This window comes from Limulus polyphemus, unplaced genomic scaffold (genome assembly GCF_000517525.1).
Source record: "Limulus polyphemus unplaced genomic scaffold, Limulus_polyphemus-2.1.2 Scaffold2299, whole genome shotgun sequence".
In the NCBI taxonomy this organism is placed as follows: domain Eukaryota; kingdom Metazoa; phylum Arthropoda; class Merostomata; order Xiphosura; family Limulidae; genus Limulus; species Limulus polyphemus.
The window spans coordinates 35,336-55,716 of NW_013667909.1; the positions used below are offsets into that span (position 1 = coordinate 35,336).

At 34.2% G+C, this 20,381-nt stretch overlaps 2 protein-coding genes across 2 annotated transcripts in view; one reads left to right on the forward strand and one right to left on the reverse strand.

The window, feature by feature from the left end:
- LOC106466551 (Fanconi anemia core complex-associated protein 100-like) overlaps positions 1-11,992 on the reverse strand; it is a gene marked incomplete at its 3' end in the record, with an annotated part of 42,383 nt that extends 30,391 nt beyond the window's left edge. Inside the window, exons 1-5 of the mRNA XM_013926844.2 lie at positions 11,790-11,992; positions 8,018-8,394; positions 6,878-6,987; positions 4,975-5,291; positions 3,920-4,228 (exon numbers count right to left, since the gene is read on the reverse strand). Coding sequence (XP_013782298.1) covers positions 3,920-4,228; positions 4,975-5,291; positions 6,878-6,987; positions 8,018-8,269 — 988 coding nt within the window. The remainder of the gene's footprint in view (positions 1-3,919; positions 4,229-4,974; positions 5,292-6,877; positions 6,988-8,017; positions 8,395-11,789) is intronic.
- Positions 9,159-15,430, forward strand: LOC106466552 (protein ZBED8-like). Its single transcript, XM_013926845.1, has 2 exons — positions 9,159-9,299; positions 13,664-15,430. Exons 1-2 carry the CDS (start codon positions 9,159-9,161, stop codon positions 15,428-15,430), a joined length of 1,908 nt encoding a protein of 635 aa, XP_013782299.1.
- The last annotated feature ends 4,951 nt before the right edge of the window (positions 15,431-20,381 follow it).

The window sequence follows — 20,381 nt, forward strand, 5'->3', positions numbered from 1 at the left end:
CACTACATGTCAATAGATATTGCACCAGCATATGATATTAATCATCACTAGACTATATCCTCTACCAATAGGAGAACTACACATCCTCCAGGCACAGTAATCCCCCATGAGCACTAGCACATGAACACAGGCTAATTCTTGAAAAGGCAAACTGGAAGTGGCATGGGAGGTAGTGCAGGGAGGTGAATATCTAACTGAAATGCATTTTCAGGTGAAGAACATGTTGACTTCAGAAACTCTACTCACCTCTGTGAACTACCAAGAGCTAGAAACCCATATTGAAGTTAGTGAAGAGACCAGTGCAGATAAAATTATGAGTTCCTTTTGGAAAACCATGTCAGAGAGGGAATGCCCATGGAATGCAACATCCAAGAGGAAGAGAGGTAGCCTAGTGGGGCAGCACTCAGTGAGAGAGACCACATCCATCTCAAGCAAGGAATACTCTTTGCCAATAGAAGTGGTAGAGCAAAAGGTATTGTCAGAAAATTCATTTGCTGGATACTTATGTGTCATTATGGTGGGCAGAATTTCAGATTGCTAAACCATCCATTATCACACAGGTAGTCAGCTCAGCATGAATGTGTAGTGTGGCTAGGGCTATAAGTCAGGCCATTCCATATTAAAGAAATACCTACACAAGATATCACAAAAACCTGATACTTGGAATAGTATTTCACACCAGTGTTCTGAGGTGAACTCAAGACCAATCTGGTTGGACCTAAACCCTTGGTTCATAATGTAGTGAGGTGTCCTATATTACACTACCAGACAATACTCCAGTCTTACCTCTGAAAAGATGGGTGCATCCACTCTGTGTCATACCAATATTGCATCGCCCAGTTAGGAACTCTCCACATCAACTCCCCCAGCAGCTTGGGACTGGAGAAACATGGGTTTTCCCATACTCCACTAAAAGAAATTGGGGGAGGAATTCACATAGGGGAGAACATCGGAGAGGTGCATGTACCTTTGTCATCAGGCTGAGAGGAAATGTAATGGTTTACTGTGACTAACAACAGAAGGCACACACCTGATGCTTTTTTTTAAATTCAGGTGCAGAACAACCTGTAAGACAATTATATATATATATATATATATATATATATGCATACTGAAGCTAGTTTTGGGAAACCCATCTACAACAGTGGGTATAGAGCAGGGGCAGATGGACTTAACACCTATACTCCTACTCCCCTGCTCAATGTGGATTGTGGGTAAGCATTCCCTATGAGGCAACACTGACAACTCTGAGTGTTACATTGTCTTTACAATACAGATATATACACATGTTGAATAAGATGGTTGTGAGATCTAAAAAGAACAGAAAAAAAACAACTAATCTTCAGAACCACTGCAAAGAGTGAAATATAGTAACTTGAGGGAGATGAAAGCCAAGGTAAGTGAAACCTTCCTGTGTTGTAATTAATGAAACACTAATGTGTCAGGGTCTCCATAGCTCCACCTGCAGAATCACATATTGGGGACATTGACAGCTGAAGGCAAGAGAAGCCATAAGATAATAACAGACACTTCAGAACAAAGAAGATGATTTTGGTTGAAATGATAGTAAATGGTAGAAAGAAGAAGAGAGAATGAATGGAGAAAACATTGAATCACACTCTTAAGCCACCCATATTTTGAGGCAATCTGGGAAGAAGATGAGCTTGTCCCTATGATACATTGTGCAGGAAGAGGCCAAGACAAAAGTAAGTGGTGGTTCTTGCAATAGAAAAAGGAGAAGTATGTCAATGGAGGTTGAACCCAACTAGCTATAGTCTGGGATTGGATACTAAATGAGTGGAAGTGAGGAGTGGAAGCTAATTGGAAAGACAGTGATGGGAAGATACCCATTGTTGATGCAAATCCACTGAAAACACTAAGACATAGAAAAACCACACTGTGGGAAGGGTCCAGGCCTGGATGAGATAATCAGTCTGCTACCAGACACGAGAGATTGACAAATGAATGTGATGGTTGTGGGCCCACAAGAGAAAGTCCAGAGTCAGGAAAACAGAAATTCTGGGAGTTAGTGCTTTGCTGCTGAGAGAAGGAAGAAAACAAAAGATGCCTAAATTGATCATAAGAAGATCAGATAGGTGAGACAGAAGTGGTGACAAGCCTACACATAGACACCAGCTTGAGGGTGTAGAGACAGAGAAATCTTACCCTTGGAGACCAGATGTCGGAAAGAACTCAGGCATCCAGAACTGCACCTTGCTAGAACAGAGGCAGTGGGAAGGTGTGGTTGTAGGTTTTTTTTATGGTAAACATAAAATGCACTATGCTCACCACAGATATGGAAATCCACTTACATAAGTGGAAGGAGTCTACAGACTGCTTTAAATATGCACAGACGTTTTGTGAGCTGTACTGTATACAGCACATTCTCATTCAACTGCCAGATGCAGATTGTACCCTATACAGCAAATGAACAGACAATGGGTTTAGATACCAATGTATAAGAAATACACCCCAAAAAATCATATCACACACACCAAAAAAGGTGCAAAATAGAGGTTCTGAAGAGGAGAACGAGAAAATTGAAAGTTCAAAAGTAGGACAATCTAACAAAGTATACCCCACAAACAAAGGAAACAAGGTAGCCAAGACAAAATGGAAAAACTTAGAGAAAGATGAAAAATAGTTATGTGCAAATTGCTCCAGTAAAGCTGACATAGTCATAATGGAAAGCCTCAAAATGAATGTGAAGCATGATAATGAACAAAGAATTGAGTAAGAGATAAAAACAAGTAGATGGAGAGAAAGAAAAAGGAAGGAAAAATAAATTCCTAAACTGGAAGAAATGATTCAGGTGAATGAAGCTCAAGCAACAACAGAGCCTGAGATTCAGCAAGAAATTTAATGGAGTAAGAGAAAACAAGATTGTGGAATCCAAGCAGTGAAGGACAAAAGTGAAAGTACCTGATCCACAATGAGAACAGGGAATGAGAAACAAAAGCAGGAATAGAAACAATTGCGCTGAAACACCCAAAAGATGAGGAAGGTTCGGCTAAAGTAACAGAAGCAGGAAGTCGATAATTCTGGATCAGAAATCAAAACGGAACAACCAACATGATACACCATGACGGTAATATCACTGATTATCGGCATCTCCAGTCCCCATGAAAGTATTGGATGATTCCTATAAAGAAGTGTGAAAAACCTTAATGTCAGAAACATGGGAACATAAAAGATAATTAGCCAAATATAGCAATGATGCATAGACCTAATGATGACCTTAAAGAATACTGGAAAAAACCCATATGTTGAATTAAACACAAGAGCAGACAATGGAACATTTGTCCCAAAAGTACTAAATTGATTAACAGCAAATCAAGTAGAAGATAATCCAGAGGAAAATTGTAATAGATAAGTTTAATATGAAAAAATTATGTAAAGAAAGACTGTGCAATAAATAGTAATGAAAAGTTAGAATAATAAGTATAAAAATGCCACTAAATCTAATGAAAAAACACAACTGAAGACAAGCAGTGCTAAGAAAAGAATGAGCCTGTGTTCATGTGCTAGCACTTATAGGGATTACTGCACAAAAAAGAAGTGTCACCCTCTTACTGCTGGATGGCTATAGTCTAATAATGATTACATCATAGACTAGCACAATATGCTTTGATATGTGTAGGGGGAACTTTGTTCAGGGTTTGTGTTATATACAGGAAATTACACATAAGTGTGCAAGGTAATAGCTTTTGGTGGTGCAGAGGGGTTGAGTAGCATTTGTGAAATCCATGTTTAAAAATAAGAGAGGGGTAATACACAAGATATTTAAATTAAATCAGCATTATGTAATACAATTCAAGACAGAAGCACTTGACAGACAGTATTGTCAAGTAAAAGATTTTAAAATCTGAGATGTATCAACATGCAAATGAAGATAGAAAAACATAAAAAAGTAGCATACCATCACTCTTTACTAACGAAGTGAGAAATATTCCAACAACAGGTTGTTCTAAGTCACAAACTAAATTAATATTTGTCTCTTTCTGTCTCACTCTTTCTCCAGCTGTCATGGTCCAACTTATCACACGCCCATCTGGTAATCCTATTAGAATGACAGAACTTCCAAGTAATGCAGAATCAGGGCCAAACAAGGAAGAATACAGATCTTGCTGCATTTCTAAACTTGATCCTCTGACAACACTAGAATCAAGGGTATGTGATGGTGGAGAAACACTAAGAAAGACTGGTTTTCCTGGTTCATTGAAGACATCTTAATCGGGATAAAAAAGAATACGGAAGTCTAATCACATGAAATAGCAAAACTTCAAAACTAAAAAAAAACCTCTAAATACTTCAATGATTTAATTATTATGTCCATTCTCAGAACAAATATTTCAAAACTTGCAAAAAAGCACATTTTCAAGTTTCTCTAATAATTTCCATTTGATTTCCAAGTTAAACATGTACTTTTTAAGTGCATGTTAAAAACATTAGATTTCATTGAAATACCAAAAAGAAATATTTAAAGGAATTCTGTTTTGAGCATTTGATACAAAGTTTTATCTTCCGTTTTAACTACTTGTGATAAACATTACTTTCAATTTTTTGACAAATATGAGAAGGTAATTGATATAGACCTGCACTCGGTGAGTAACACTTTAAGTTTGCTTGAAAGATACAAGAATATAACGTGTGTACATCTATACTTTGGTAAGTACACTATTTCAGAAAATAATTAACACTTTCTTTTCAGCACTGATGCCTGGTCAAAGGAGACTTAAGTTAACTACCAAAAATGCAATATTACCTAAAGTTTCTAAAATTAGCAAGAGCAAGCAAATCTAAAAGTTAACACTTTGGCTTGGTCACATTGATCCAAAAAATTCAACAAGACAGCAATTTCATTTATTACAACTAATAATTGTACTTCATTTGTATTTTAACTATCCAAATTAGTGTAATTTACTGAATTATTAAAAACTTACTAAAAGAAGCTCAAAATGAAACAAAAAATACCTTTGCATAGCTCCAAAATACTTGATTCATCTGTGAAACAGACAATGTCTGCAACATTTTTTCTTCCTTTTGGTATTGCTATTTCAGCTAAATCATTTGTATTTTTTTTTAACAAACTAAAAACCTGAAAAGTCCAAAAAAGGTTGTCTTCCACACATGTTAAGAATCTATTCTCATGGACAAGTTCAGTGCATATGATTTGCTTTTCAAGCCACAGAGAAGACCTGTCAAGGTTTACAGGTTGATGATGTCTGCAATTTGATTCTGAGCTCTCATTCAACAAAGACTTAAAAACATCCTCCTCCAAAGCTCTTTCTCTAGAAAATATGCATCAATCAACAATTACAAAGGAAATTCCATAATGAGAAGCAAATGTGAAATCACATTAACAAGTATTAAGCAGGCTTAATGCATCAGCTTTTATTCATATCTGCTACTGAGTATGTAGAATTTTTATAAATAAGAACTATAGTGATGTTTGTCCTCAACTTGAAAGGAATATAAAGAGGGTCAATGTTATATCAAGTCAGTCTACTCTAGTAGTGTGCAGTCTAAGCTACAGTAATCCATAGGCTATATGTGTGGCATTCAAACACCCCATAAGCCAGCAAACTATAACATCACTCCTTATAGCAGCTATTACCTTGCAACAGACTTCCACCTTCTCTATTGACAACTTAAAAAAGTATGGTATACAAAAAATAAATGATAAAAATTTACAATAATTATCTAGCACCTAGACTTAGCTTGCAACAGCATAAATTCTTGCAAACTGCTTATGTTTTGCAGTAAATTATGCTTTTTAGAATGCAGAAGGCCTCAGGTTGACCCTTAGAGAGCCATACATGGCACACAGAACGCCAATCACTGATGTATTCCAACCTAAGATATATATTTGCACTTTAATCTCACTAATTAAATTTTATTTCAAAACACCGTATTCCTGTAAGACATTCATAGAGGACTTTCAAAAAGGTAAACATACAACTTAAAAATTAAGAATACTGATCTGTGATCTCTTAAAAATAAATACATACATTATGATCAGTCCATAGATGCTTTTTTATATTAACTTTCGTTAATTCCTCCTACAACGTACATAATAAATAATAGAAGTTCAACTTTCAATTTTCCATATGCAATGCAGCATATTTAACACATTCTGAAACAATGTGAAAATTATATACTTGTTTAATGGGCAAAGTAAAACTGTAAATCTTATTATCATCAGCATTGTGTGTTATGAATTCCACACCTCTGTAAGTGTACTATTGTACTGCATCATTCGTTCTATTTCTAGAAAAGCATCCCAGATAAATATCTAGGGAGCCATGTAATTTCCTGAAAGTTCTGTACTGTGGAACACATACACATGAACATTTCAAAATGCATACCTTTAAACCTAAACTATATACACAAATATTATTTTAATTCACAAACTCTCAGTCATACACAGAGTAACAAACATATTTAAATTAATGCAACAATACTATTATATTGCTTTTGTCTAAAGTAGAAGCTCAGTAAGGTTTGATTTCCAGCTCTAGGAATATATAAAATAATAAAAATGACAAAAAACTATTTTTAGTTCATAACAGTATTGATGAAGACCATGATTTCTATATCAGATCATAAGTAAAGTTATATTCTGCTTGTTTTGCATGTGTTTTGTGGGAAAGGAAGAGGGCAAGTAGATTTTTCTAGCATATTGTCCCTTGGACAAGAAGTTTTTTCACAAATTTCACACCCCCTAACTTAACAGAACAGCTAAATGCAGTTCTATTCTAAGCATTAAATTAATCCTAACTTAGCTACTATTCAAAATTAACCATAAATGTTATCATTCTTGATGAGATAATCATCAAGGAGGCATCATCATTTCTTTACACATTTCTTTCTTTACCTTGATGTTGACTTTAAAGATGACTTGAAGATAGCTCCTTTTGTAACAACAAATACATTGTCATCAGAAATGTGTACATTTTCAACAGGGGCATCTAACACAAATATTTCCTAAAATGCATTTGAAATAAAAGTAAACATATTAGACATGGTTTTAGTGTTACAGAAATAATTCTTATCCATTTTCCAAAAACACCTCCTTACTAATTAAATTCTGTTAACTTTTATATTATAGAAATATATCTTTATTGGTCAAGATTTACTCTTGTTTTTTTAAAAACATAAATAAATACATTAGACAGTTACCTGGTTTAGATCTACTTCTGTATTAGAGAAATATATTCTTATTGGTTACATTTGAAATGTTTTATAAATGGTATTCCCCAGTGAATTTTTATTTTTATACAAATACACTAACCATTTACCATCCATGTCCATCTAGTTTTCAACACATGAAGACAGACAAACACTAGTTAGATGTTTTGTACAACGTTTTTGATATTTTGAAGTACTCTAAACAGTTAGTGTTCAGCTCTTGCTCTGGTCTAATAATTACAAGTTGATATCAAAGATTAACATTGTTTTAAGCATAAAGTCACACAGCTAGTTCTCAGAAAAATATTTAAAGAAAAAATATTCCAGTTTCCTACTTTTATTGATGTAATGGTATCTTGAAGTAACTGTAAGCTGTTCATGACCTGTTATGTCTAATTTTTTAACATACATTTTATATTTTCCTAATGTTTGAAAAAAAACTTTTCAGTTAAAATTTCTTTTTATTTTTCACAAAGAAAATTATAACATCACTCTAAAGTAAAAACAGATTTAGGTATTATATCAGTGGTTCTCAAACTGGCATCAATGGACTACTGGTGGTCCATGGAAAGGTTACATATTTATGGAAAGGAAATTGTAGTATAGTGTGCAGGTCCCACTTTGGTTTGCTGAGATAAAATAAAAAATTCAGATAGTCTATGAAAAAAAAAAAGCTTAAGAATCACCATTTTAAAGAATGATTGAAAAGTTAGAAACTGTTCTTATATTTGCATTATTCACACACTTCCAAAAAATGTTAATACTCATTAAGTCCATGTATTAAAAATTATTAAATTACAATTATATAAAAGTTAAGCCAACTTACCTCCAAAGAGAAGTTACATATGTTTTTAACTGTTGAAGTAGTACTTAACGTTGCCAGATTTTTCCCTAACAAATCTTCATTTAAGTTGATTTTATATACAGAAACTTGACCAACTTCCTTACTAAACACAATACATAATGAATAGCATTCTAAATCACGAGTTGGAGGCAATGACACAAATTGAAGCCCAATAGTTGAGGGTCCAAGACTCCATCCAACATTAAAATGAGCTACAGTTATGCAAACTGGCATTGAAAGTGTTATTAACTGATGTACTTTACTTTTAATGTTTTATTTGCACTTCTAGCAAGAGTTCATTATTATCCATTCAAGTACTGTTCTGAACATTCAGAATGTAGAGAAATGGCTTCACAATCCTGAAAAAAAAAAGTTTTGTCTTAACATATGTTCAAGTACATTTCAAAGTTATAGTAATCTCATTCCTAAGACACGTGAAGTGTATAAACTATAGAAACAAATTTACTGCTTCGATCAACTACTGAAGAGGGAAGATGTTGAAATATTAAACTCTTATACTCAAATTATAATTTCTGAAAGTTGTAAATATTATTATTATAATTTGTAGTAATTTGGGTTAAGTAACACAATAATAACTAGACATAACAAGATTCGTAAATAAAAGAAAGATGGTCAAAGTTTTAACTTAGAGTTTAGGAATGTAAATTATCACTACAGTGTTAAAATAGGCTAGTATGTGTAATGGTACTTTAAGCTTAGGTATATTTCAACTTACTAATAAATCATAAAACAGGATAAGTACATTGTTTTACTAAATAAATACAATCTAAAAACTAGTTTATTGTCTCTTGGTGTTTTAAGAATTAACTTGTTTACTTGAACTTAGATCCAATTGTTTAAATTCAGCTTCTAGATATAGGCAGGTTATAATATAAATCAGGCTAAATACATTTTATTATTAATGTCACATATATTGTTCTAAAAATTATTAAGTTCTATATAATTAAAGATAAACTTTATTACTTTAGTGTGAAGATAAAGTAGTGACAAAAAATTATATATAATTGGTTATTAAACCTTACGTTCAACAGTAACAGTGTTAACAATAGGCTACAGCTATTTGGTACCAAGTATTTATTTTCAGGCTATAAGTATACATACAATGGTTAATACTAGTGTAGGAGTTAAACATTCACAGTTTGCTAGGTGTAATGGGTGCAATGAGTGGGTTTTATTTAGGACCTCGGAACTGGAATGTACTTTTAAGGAAGCTGGTAATGAAAATGTGCAATTTGTATGCAGAGTTTGTAGGTTGGTGGCTATCATAATTAAAGTACAGGCAATATATAAAGAGAAGTGTAGATTGTGGGAAATGGTAGCAGGATTTCAGGAGGATCTTAAGCTTTTACATGCAAGGGATGCATCAGCTAACAATGACTTTCAGGAAATTAGAAAGAGTACTATTAGAGTAAAAAGTAGTGAATTTTGTTATAATGAACCTGTTCTGTTGAGCAACAGATTTCAACCCTCGGCTTCTAAAGATGAGGAACTATTGGAAGGAAGGAAAACAAAAGGGTCAGAGAAAGATGTGGATGATAAGGAGGTTATAGTTATAGGATATGTGGATAGAATAGTCTGTGGGGTAAATCGGGAGAAAAGAATCAGATTATGCTACCCAGGGGCACAGTTGGAGAATATAACTGACAGAACAGAAGATATAATAAAGGGGGCAGGCAAAGATACAGTTTTTGTGGTGCATATAGGGGCTAATGATGTAGGGAAAGGCAGGTCAGATGAGCTAATTAATAAGTACAAGGGGTTGATAAAGGCATTTAAAGAAAAAGGCCATAACTTAATTTTGTCAGGGATACTGCCCAGAATTAATGAAGTTATAAGTAGGTCACTAGGGCTAAATGCTAGGCTTAGGTTAGTATGTAAGGATGGGCAAATTGGCTGGTTGGGCTTGTGGGATCAGTTCAGTGAAAGAAGGGAGCTTTTTGGAATGGATGGTTTACATTTAAATAGAGTAGGAGTTGGCTTGTTTACTAAGGCTATTAACTCAGCTGTAAGGGAAGTTTCAAACTAGGTCTAGAGATTGGTGAGAGTCAGGAAAACTAAACGCAAAAAGAATAAGAGGCAGAGAAGAGTTTAGCATGGGAAATGAGTGTAGAAGTAGTTCTAAGGATAGGCTTAATTGTTACTATTGTAATGCTAGAAGTATAAGAAATAAAATAGATGACTTTAGAACACTGGTAGGAATGGAGGATTTTGCTACAATGGGAATAACTGAAACATGGTTAAATATAGCTGATCTTGATGACAGAAATTTCTTTGAAATACAGGGTTACAGGCTATTTAATAGGGATAGAGTATTAAAGAGGGGAGATGAGTGACTTTATATGTAAAATGCGAGTTACATCCTGTTGAATTAAATAATGCATCTCACAGTAAATAAATAAATATGTAAAATTATTTAACTTGCTTACAATTATACAAACTTGCTTCTTCATGCCACTAAAAAAATAAACAATAGTATATTGTAGCTATCAATAGGGCTAATAGAATTATGGGTAGCATCTATAGAAATATTGTATACAAGACAAGGGATATTATTGTTTCACTGTATCAAACACTTTTAAGGCCTCCTTCAAAGTACTGTGTACAGTTTGGGGCTCCCTTCCTCAAGAAGGACATTGAATTGTTGGAGAAGGATCAGAGAAGAGCCACTAAGATGATACCTGGGATGGTGGGATCGTCCTATGAGGATAGACTAAAATATCTAAACTTATTTTCTCTGGAGAAAAGAAGGGTCAAATGTGATTTGATCGAAGTGTTTAAGATTATTAAGGATACTGATAATATAGATCCATCACACTTTTTTGTGTTTAGCAGTGAAAACAATAGGACAAGGGATCGTAAGTTCAAATTTTGGCAGCGTAGGAGTTGTCTGCAGTTTAGACAGTATTACTTCTCAAACAGGAAGGTTGGCTTTTGCAATGAGCTGCCTTCAAGGTTGGTGGAGGCAGAAAATTTAACTGAGTTCAGGAAAAGATTGGATGAATACATGAGTAGGAAGGGGTGGTTATAGTTGGAAGCTGGAAGGGGCATCCTTGATGGGCTAATAAGCTTTTCGTCCCTTTAAAATGTTATGAATTTATGAATATTACTAGAATTTTAGCACAAGTCTACACAAATTGTAACAAACAAAGGCTATTTGCACTCTTTCCACTGCTGGAAATGATAACATGAATTTTAGCATTAAAAATCCAGAAACTTTCCACTGATCCACCAAGGAACACCCATATGAGAAGGTCACCTACTATTACTAATAGTGATACAATTTAGTATTACCTTTTAAAAAATTAATTTTTCACTATAAGTGTATTTTGTAAATGTTTGCAACTTTGTAAAACATAAAGTTAGCAAATCATATTTCAACCCTAAAACAGGTAGTAATGGTACTGCACAGTCACCACATTCATACTCAAAGACAAAGTATTTATAAAAATCAAAACAGCTACAAACACTTAGCATAACCCATAGCATAAATCTCTTAATCTTATTTGACATTACTTTAAATTTAAGTTTTATTTGTACCAATAACGCAATAAGCCGACAGTGCTAGCTGATGCCAATACTCCTGACAGTAACAGTAGGAGCACACAGAAGAAAGCAAAAGAGAGTATGTAAAAATATGTCAACTACACTACATCTGCTAGTACTAGTAGTGCTACATAGTATTACTAAATTAAAACTTGGATTGAATTTTAAATTGTCTTTCACTGTAACTTACAATGTAAAACGCGGATGAGCAAGTTTAATTTTAAGGTATCAGAGCATACCAAATCAACTAGAAATCTCTGAAGGACCATACACTTACTTTAAACTATATAATTGAACGGCTGCATATATTATAATTAAATTATACAGTTCATCTATATTCAGTGAAACTGAAAGCATGCCATTCCTTTTGAAAGAGGCGTTCTATCGCGGTAATATAATGCCTAAAATTAGGGACCTTTACCAAATGAAACTTGTAAAGATGCATTTTACAGTTTGTAAGCGTTGCAAACACCAAATGTTTTTGTTTTTTTTCAAAATTACTAATATTTCACACTAAGAGCACCAAATAATAATACGAAAATCATCATTTTAATATTATCACTCAAAAATAAAGTACTGTAAGTTGTTTGGAAATAATATTTGTAAAAACAATTTAATATGTTATTACAACAAACGTTTAGTTTGAGTGATACCGGTATCGTTAATTATAAAGTTAATATATTTGTTTGATAACTCATGGTTGGGTTCAAATTCGATGACGAGGAACCCACTTTGAGACTAATAATGGTTGGAGACTCTTTCAATCGCGGTGAATTGTAACAATGCAAATTTATCTTTGACACACTAGAGAACTTGAAGAATAGACAAATATAAGTGTGGTAGTTTGACTAAGATCTTGAGAATTTTTCTTGATCAAACTGTAAATGAAGCGACGTTATAAAATAATTATAAAATAGTGAATTTTTAAAATTATTGTATCAAGTAGTGTAAAAATAATCTGTTTTAGTTTGTCCCTATTTCACTTATTTTTCTTTATCCTTCCACAATGGTGTCAACTTTTTATTCCTCCTAAAGTAATATGATATAACAGAAATGGTGTAATATTTCATTTTTCTAGCGGGAATAAACTTAAGGCCTTATTTTCGATTTTTATGTGCCTTGTTGAGATACTTGTAAACGTATAATAGTTATAAAATAGTGTATTTTCAAAAATTATGGTATCAAGAAGTGCGAAAATCAACTGTCATCGTGTATTTGTTATTGTTTTTTAATAAAGTTCTTGTGTATATATGCGTTTAATATCTCCCGGTGGGATAGTGGTAATTTTACTGATTTGAAACGCTAAAATCCGGAGTTCGATTCCCGCAGTGGATACAGCAGATAGTCCAATGTGGCTTTGCTCTAAGACAAATCCATAAATAATATGTGTCTAACTCGCATTTCTATATCAGCTGAGACTTGTAATTATTTTCTTTCGCGCAATGTGAAAATGAATGAAGTTGTGACAATGATTACTAGCATTAATTGCTGTAGATCAGTGATTTTTAACCTGGGGTATATTTACCCCTTGGGGGTAAAAAATTACATGGCAGGGGGTAAATAATTGATGTACCTGATGATTGAATAATAATTCAATTAAATTTTATTTTGTAAAATGTGTGTGTGTGAGAGAGAGAGAGAAAGAAAGAGAATGTTAAGAATGTGTGTGCTCGTGTGCATGCGTGAGGGAGAGAGGGAGGAGGGGGAGGAAGGGAGAGTGTCAATCAATCCTGTTCAGTTCTATACAGTCACTATACTAATTCATAGGCCCGGCATGGCCAGGTGGTTAAGGCACTCGACTCGCAATCTAAGGGTCGCGGGTTCGAATCCCTGTCACACCACACATGTTCGCCCTTTTAGCCGTGGGGGCGTTATAATGTGACGGTCAATCCCACTATTCGTTGGTAAAAGAGTAGCCCAAGAGTTGACGGTGAGTGGTGATGACTAGCTGCCTTCCCTCTAGTCTTACACTGCTAAATTAGGGACGGCTGGCGCAGATGGCCCTCGTGTAGCTTTGCGCGAAATTCAAAAACAAACCACTAATTCATAATTATTTCTTTTCAGATTTTGTCCAAGAAACGTACATACCTGAATTTATATGTACAATATGGTTTTGACTTCATTGTTGTGGATGGTGTGGAGAAGCTTCAGTGTCTGCTGTGCTCAAAAGTTCTTGGAAATGGGTCACTGAAACCTTCAATATTGAAACAGCATCTGGAAGCTACACATCCTGCCCATGCATCTGATGACCGTGCTACATTTGAGGCAAAGAGAGCTAAGTTTAGGGCTGCAGGAACACTGCCCAAACTTGGCTTCGTATCTGAGAAGAAACCAATGCTTGCAGCTTCCTATCATGTAGCGATGCGAATAGCAAAGGCAAAGAAACCTCATGACATAGCAAAGAAGCTGATTAAACCTTGTGCCTTAGACATGGTTGAACATGTATGTGGGAATAAAGAAAAACAGAAGATTCAAGCCATTCCCCTTTCTAATGGCACAATTTATCGGCGTATTATAGAAATGTCGCAAGATATTTGTCAACAAGTTATTGAACAGATCAAATCTAGCCCAGCAAAAATGTCTTTGCAATTTGATGAATCCTGTGATGTAGCCAATTTTTCACATCTTCTTGTTTTTGTCCGTTACATATGTGGAAAAGAACTAAAAAATGAATTTCTCTTTTGTGAACCTCTCGAACAAACCACAAAGTCTATTGATATAATGCAGAAAATACAAGACTTCTTTGAAAAGAACGATCTCACATGGGACATTGTTGGTTCAATCTGTACTGATGAAGCTCCAGCCATGATGAGAGTGAGATCAGGCTTCACTTCACTTGTGAAGCAAAAGGCACCCCATGTGATAACAACACATTGTGTTCTTCACAGACATGCATTAGATACAAAAACTCTTCCTGAAAATCTGAAAATTGTTTTGCAGAAAGTTGTTGAGGCTGTTAACTTCATTCGAGCCCGAGCTTTGAATCACCGTTTGTTCAAAGCTTTTTGTGATAAGATGGGCTCTGAGCATTCCATTCTTTTACTGCATGCTGATGTGAGGCGGCTTTCTCGTGGACTTATGTTAAATCGTGTGTTTGAGCTCCGTACTGGGTTAGAGTTTTTTCTTCGTGACCGGAAGTCAAAGCTGTGTGAAGACTTTGCTGACCCGAAGTTCATTGCCTGTTTGGGGTACCTCTCAGATATATTTACCCATCTTAACCAGGTCAACAAACAACTCCAGAGAACGTCAGTAACCATTGTTGAAGCAAGTGAAAAGATGACAGCATTGCAGACAAAGCTGGACTTATGGGCACGGAGAGTTCATCAAAGTAACTTTACAAATTTTCCAAACTTGGATGAGGAAAAATCTGGAGAGTTACCTGAGATAAATGAAGACATCACAGAAAATTTGAAAATCTTAAAGAATCACTTCACTGGCTACTTTTCAAAAGACATGATTCCAACAGAGAGATGGTTAATAAGACCTTTTGTCACTGAACTGTCAGAAATGAAAGATGATGACCCAGAAATAGAGGAGCTGATTGATCTTCAATCCTCAGCTACTCTTAGAGAAGAATTTGAAAAGGTTGGTGTTATTTTTTGGGTGAAACTCGCAGATTCGTTCCCACTCCTTACTCAGCGTGCCTTCCAAGTGCTTGTTCCTTTTGTAACTACAGACTTATGTGAATCAGGGTTCTCAAGTTTAGTAGCAATGAAGACAAAGGCCAGGAACCGATTGAAAGCCGATGACGATATGAGAGTAGCATTGTCATCAACAGCTCCTCGCATAAACAAACTGATTGACTCAATGAATCAGCAGTGTTCCTACTGATAATGTTTCTGGTGTTTCTGTTTGGTTTTATTTTTGTGATAAAAATGGACTGTATAATTTTTTCTTTAGAAAAGAATGTTTTATTTTCTTTATTTTTTGGTGATACAAATGTATATTGCTATTTTTGTGCAAAACCTGAATGATATTTTTTTTTCTGACCTTCTTGTTTTTCTGTCCCTTTATGATGGCTATGAATTTTTTGTATGGAAGTAAGGGGGTAAATGGGGAAATACATCAAGCCGAGGGGGTTAATGATGGAGGAAAAGTTGAGAATCCCTGCTGTAGATGATATAGCGGGTAAAGTCGTGCTTCGCGTACAAAGGGTATACTTTAGGCTTAATTGTCGATTTTTTTTAGCGCCTGCCGAAATATGTATTGAGATGTAATGGTATTTCGTTATTTATAAGCCACAGAAAAGTAAAGAATAACTTAATGTTTTTCTTTGCGTGTTTATTTATGTTACTGAAATAATTGGCTTTAAAATTATTGTTATGAAGTTAGTAGTTCTGCACTTGTATAGAACAATGCACGTTAAAGGTCGTTCATTTTTGCACTCGTATAAAGGTAAAAGTAGAATTTGCCAGTAGGAATAATAAGTTTCCATGTGAGCTACCACGCATACACGCACGCACGGATTGTCTGACACACATGATTGTTTTATTTTCATAGATCCGTCAGTGCTGTTACACAATAACTCATTATTGTCTTAAATGACTTGATGAAAATAGAGTTTTCACGAGATATATTTATATGATATTATACAGAGGGTATGTAGAAATATCAAAACAATACTATTGTAGCAGTTTCTTTTGTTGGGCAGCTTCTTATGGATGACTCGGTTAAAATGATAACAAAAGTCCACTCCACTTAATTATAACAATAGCATTTTATTTTTTCGATTATCAGTCCTACAGAGGGTTTAATGTATTATATTAAAACGATTTCTAAATATGCAAGTCACGCGACAATCATAGTCGATATAAAATTGCGAAGGAATAGAAGTATCAGAACTACATTTTGACATTGTTTTGCATTTTTACCCTGTAACATCCCTTTTCGACGCAAAATATTCATAAACTCAGATTATAAAAAAGGTGTTCAGTCGGAGATTTAAGATTTTGCAAGCCAAATATATCTCTTATATTTAATGTCATTAGAAAAGAAAGGAATATCGATAAACTTGGGGCAGCAGGACTATCCAGAAAGAGACCTGCAACTCACTATACCCCAGTTGTGTAAGCAAAATTTGGTATATTGTAATAGTTGAGATTCCACAAACACAAAAGACAGAAGCAGAAGCTATCCGTGAGTTGCAGAAAATAGTACAGAACATAGTCAAAAAGAATCTCCACCTGTAAATCGAGATAAATTAGTCCACAAGTTGTCTCCATGACATATTCATTCAACCATTGCATACCATAATCAGCTGGAGAATGAAATGAGTATTCATGTTATTCTATATAAATACATACTGTTCAAATTGCCAGAAATAGATTCTATAGATTTATGTGTGATTGACTGTTAAAACTAGAGCTAGAAAACCATCATCCTCATACACTAGATTGATTACGGAAAGCAAACATAGAGGAGAGACGTGCTTTGGATATGACATCCTTATGACGGAGCTTTTTGCAATGGAAACTATGCTGCAGGGATATTGTCAAGTTGCATGGTTGTCAGAGAGAGTATGATCGAATATGGCGACAAGGACTGTGTGTAATGATGTGGTGAGGCTCTAAAATATTCTTGAAAGACCCATTGTCCTGGTACAAGGCTTTAACCCCCAACACTCAACAAAGTTGCCCAGGAATGTAGCTTTCCAGTCCTCTGGAGACATACTCAGGAACATAAGTGGCAGGAAGTATAGACAATATGTTTACAAGATATGGTCTCTGACTACCAAATCACTGGATGTACTATAGGCTCTTTACTACACTACACCTCTGTTACTATGACTTTCTAATTCTACATCTGCACGTTACCTAGATGCTCACAGTATTGAGTGCTTGTCCTTCAAGCTTAACAGCAAATATTGAGTGAAAGTTCATCACTTCCCGATCCATTTTTCTATTATGAATTCCTAATTGTTGCCAAGATCACGATTTAATCTAAGAATCAGACATCCAACAATTACCTGCATCAACATTTAAATGTTTATTGCAATCCAAAAAACTTTCGCATGATCTAGAGTGCTAAATGTGACTGAAGTTTCTTGAAACTAAAAACTAGAACCAGAATAATAACATTGCCAAGTGACAGGGAACTTTTCATCAAAACATTTGTTGAGCCAGTTTTATGTTTGAAGTTGAGAACCAAGGCTTAAGGCAGGTCCTTCCTGTTCTATTAACCATAATCTCAACTGAACAATGAGTCTTTACTAATTATTCATTGGTAAAATGCTTTGTGCCAGAGCACTAACTAAATGATAATAAATTTTCTCTCCTGGATTTCTTGTATACAGTAAGCTGCATTTCAAGCATTTAATTTTTTTATAATTAACAGCTATTTATCAATTAAGTTTATATAACTAATGGGCAGTTCTGAGTCATACAAATACAACTGATATATGATTTGTAGTTTATGTATAGCTTCTCCACATCATAAGAAAATATATAAATGAGTTATTTGTGTGTACATTTTAAGTCACGGTTTTAAACATACAATGATTTTAAACATAATCAAATGCAACATTTTAACCATAAAAGTTTAATACTAGAAAATACTATATCTACAATCGAAGTATATTTTGCAATTACATGTACTTATTTTAATCATACAAATATATATATACATATATACTATACCACTCTCCTCCAGGATTTTTGTTATAAGAACTTTTGCCTTGGAAAAATACATTTCAAGTCTCAAATCAAAATACTTATCCATGCTTAAGAATAAAATTATTTGTCTAATCAAATTACTTATCTATGCTTAAGAATAAAATTATTTGTCTAATACTTTTATATTAGTTATAATTATAAGTTGTTTTAACGTTCAACACGATATCTATACCAAAATATTAATTCGAGAAAAGTATTTGATTTAAGGTAAAATAACTTGCAGGAATGATTTTAACAGAATGATGCATCATATTACACAGTGACTGTTAAAGTGGCAGCTTTAGTCTTATAAACGCAGCAATACCCTCATATTATAGTTAAAGACAATTAATAAAATCACAGATGTTTATGGGGGCACATATAGCAGGAGTGTCTTTGTTAAAGGTCATTTCTATGACTAGTTGTTCAAAGTAATTGATCAGCAGAGTTTATTAAAATTGTCCATTAACATGGAAAGTATCTTCTGCTGGGTAAAAATGTAGCTTAAACCGCTTGTAACTTACACAGAGGAAGCATGGTGGGGTTGGACAGTTTATTAAGTGAAAAAAGACAATATTAAGTGAAAAAAGACAATAGATTACAACCCACTGAATGATTTAATAAAAAAATTATCAGGATTCAGTTATGAAGGGTGTTATAAATGTCATATTGTGGTATTTGCAGGTGCATTGATTTATCTTAGAGTGATTGGGTAGGTTATACAGATTCAACATAACATATTATGCATAGTTAAATTGTATTTTATAACATTGAGTTGTGAGAAAAGAAAGTGACAAGGAAACAATAAAACTTAGTGAAACAATCTTTATTTAACACACAAGACAATATAAATGAGTGTATTTCCTAGGACCGCGCCTATACTGGTACTTCCAAAGATTTATGTCAGGAAGAAGAAGAATATGTTCCAGACTGAGAAAACATAGCATTATATATACAAAACAATAATGCTATTCTTCTCAGGATATATATGCTTCCTGTATCACTATTGGTCATTCTCACTGAAGAATAAAGGAGATTGTAACCTTAGAGTATCAACTGACTCACCAGTGGGAAAGATTGGTGTCTGCTTTCACATAGTGTGTTCAACTTTACAGAAACCTTTCCTACGAAAAAGCGCGCGTGATACCACATCTAAATGACCTACAAAAATAAGTAGCTAGGGGAAAAGAAGTTTATTTACTTTCTTGATTAACATTCTGTAATTAAAACAGCATACTCCTACATATATGAACATTTTTGAAAAAAATCTCATCTTAAAATAAGGAAGTAGAAAACATATATTATGCCTGTCTACAGCAATATTATAACCAAAAACCAATCAAGACACTGCTCATCTGAAGTAGAAATAGAGGAAAACATTTTCTAGGGTTTAGGGTGACTGAAAAGATAGTCTGATAATCATTTTACACTCATTTTTTTAGAACTGACAGTAAGGTAAAAGTGGAGATTCAGATATTTGACTCTACATTTACTGTCCCAAGGTACTGTAATAGTATAAGAAATGATTTCATGAGATAAAAAAAGTTTTTAGCCCCTTTAGAACATTAAAAGATAACCAAAGAATACTCGAATATTGATACTTATTAAGCTCACTCATTATGCTGGATTCCAAGAATTTGAAATTATATGTAAAGCTATAAGTAGAATGTTTTCTTAAACTGGAGTACTAAGTTGTGGATTCTAGCACCTTTTAACTACCTCACCTTCAACAGATTCAGTTTAATTGAGTTTATATTATGATGGGACTAAGGTTAAAAAAAACGCAAATTATATATATTCTTCATCAAACAGATACTTGATATTTTCAACCCAAATGCCTGCCACTTTATAAGCCACATTGGATAAACAGCCAGGTCAGGTCGCCCATAGTTCAAGCAATATCGTCTTTAATTTAGAACCGACGACTAGAGCCTAAACATCAAATCTTAACAGAGTAGCAGGGTTGCATGACTGTCTTCTTTTTAACATATCCACAGTGGCATGTACAGGGCATTTTCAGATGTATATCGCAGTCTTGAGCCTTGGATCTTTCGACATGCAGCTCGGCATGCTAACCACTAGGCCATGTCTAGCCTTTCATCTAACAAAGAATTGTTGCGTCATCGAGATCA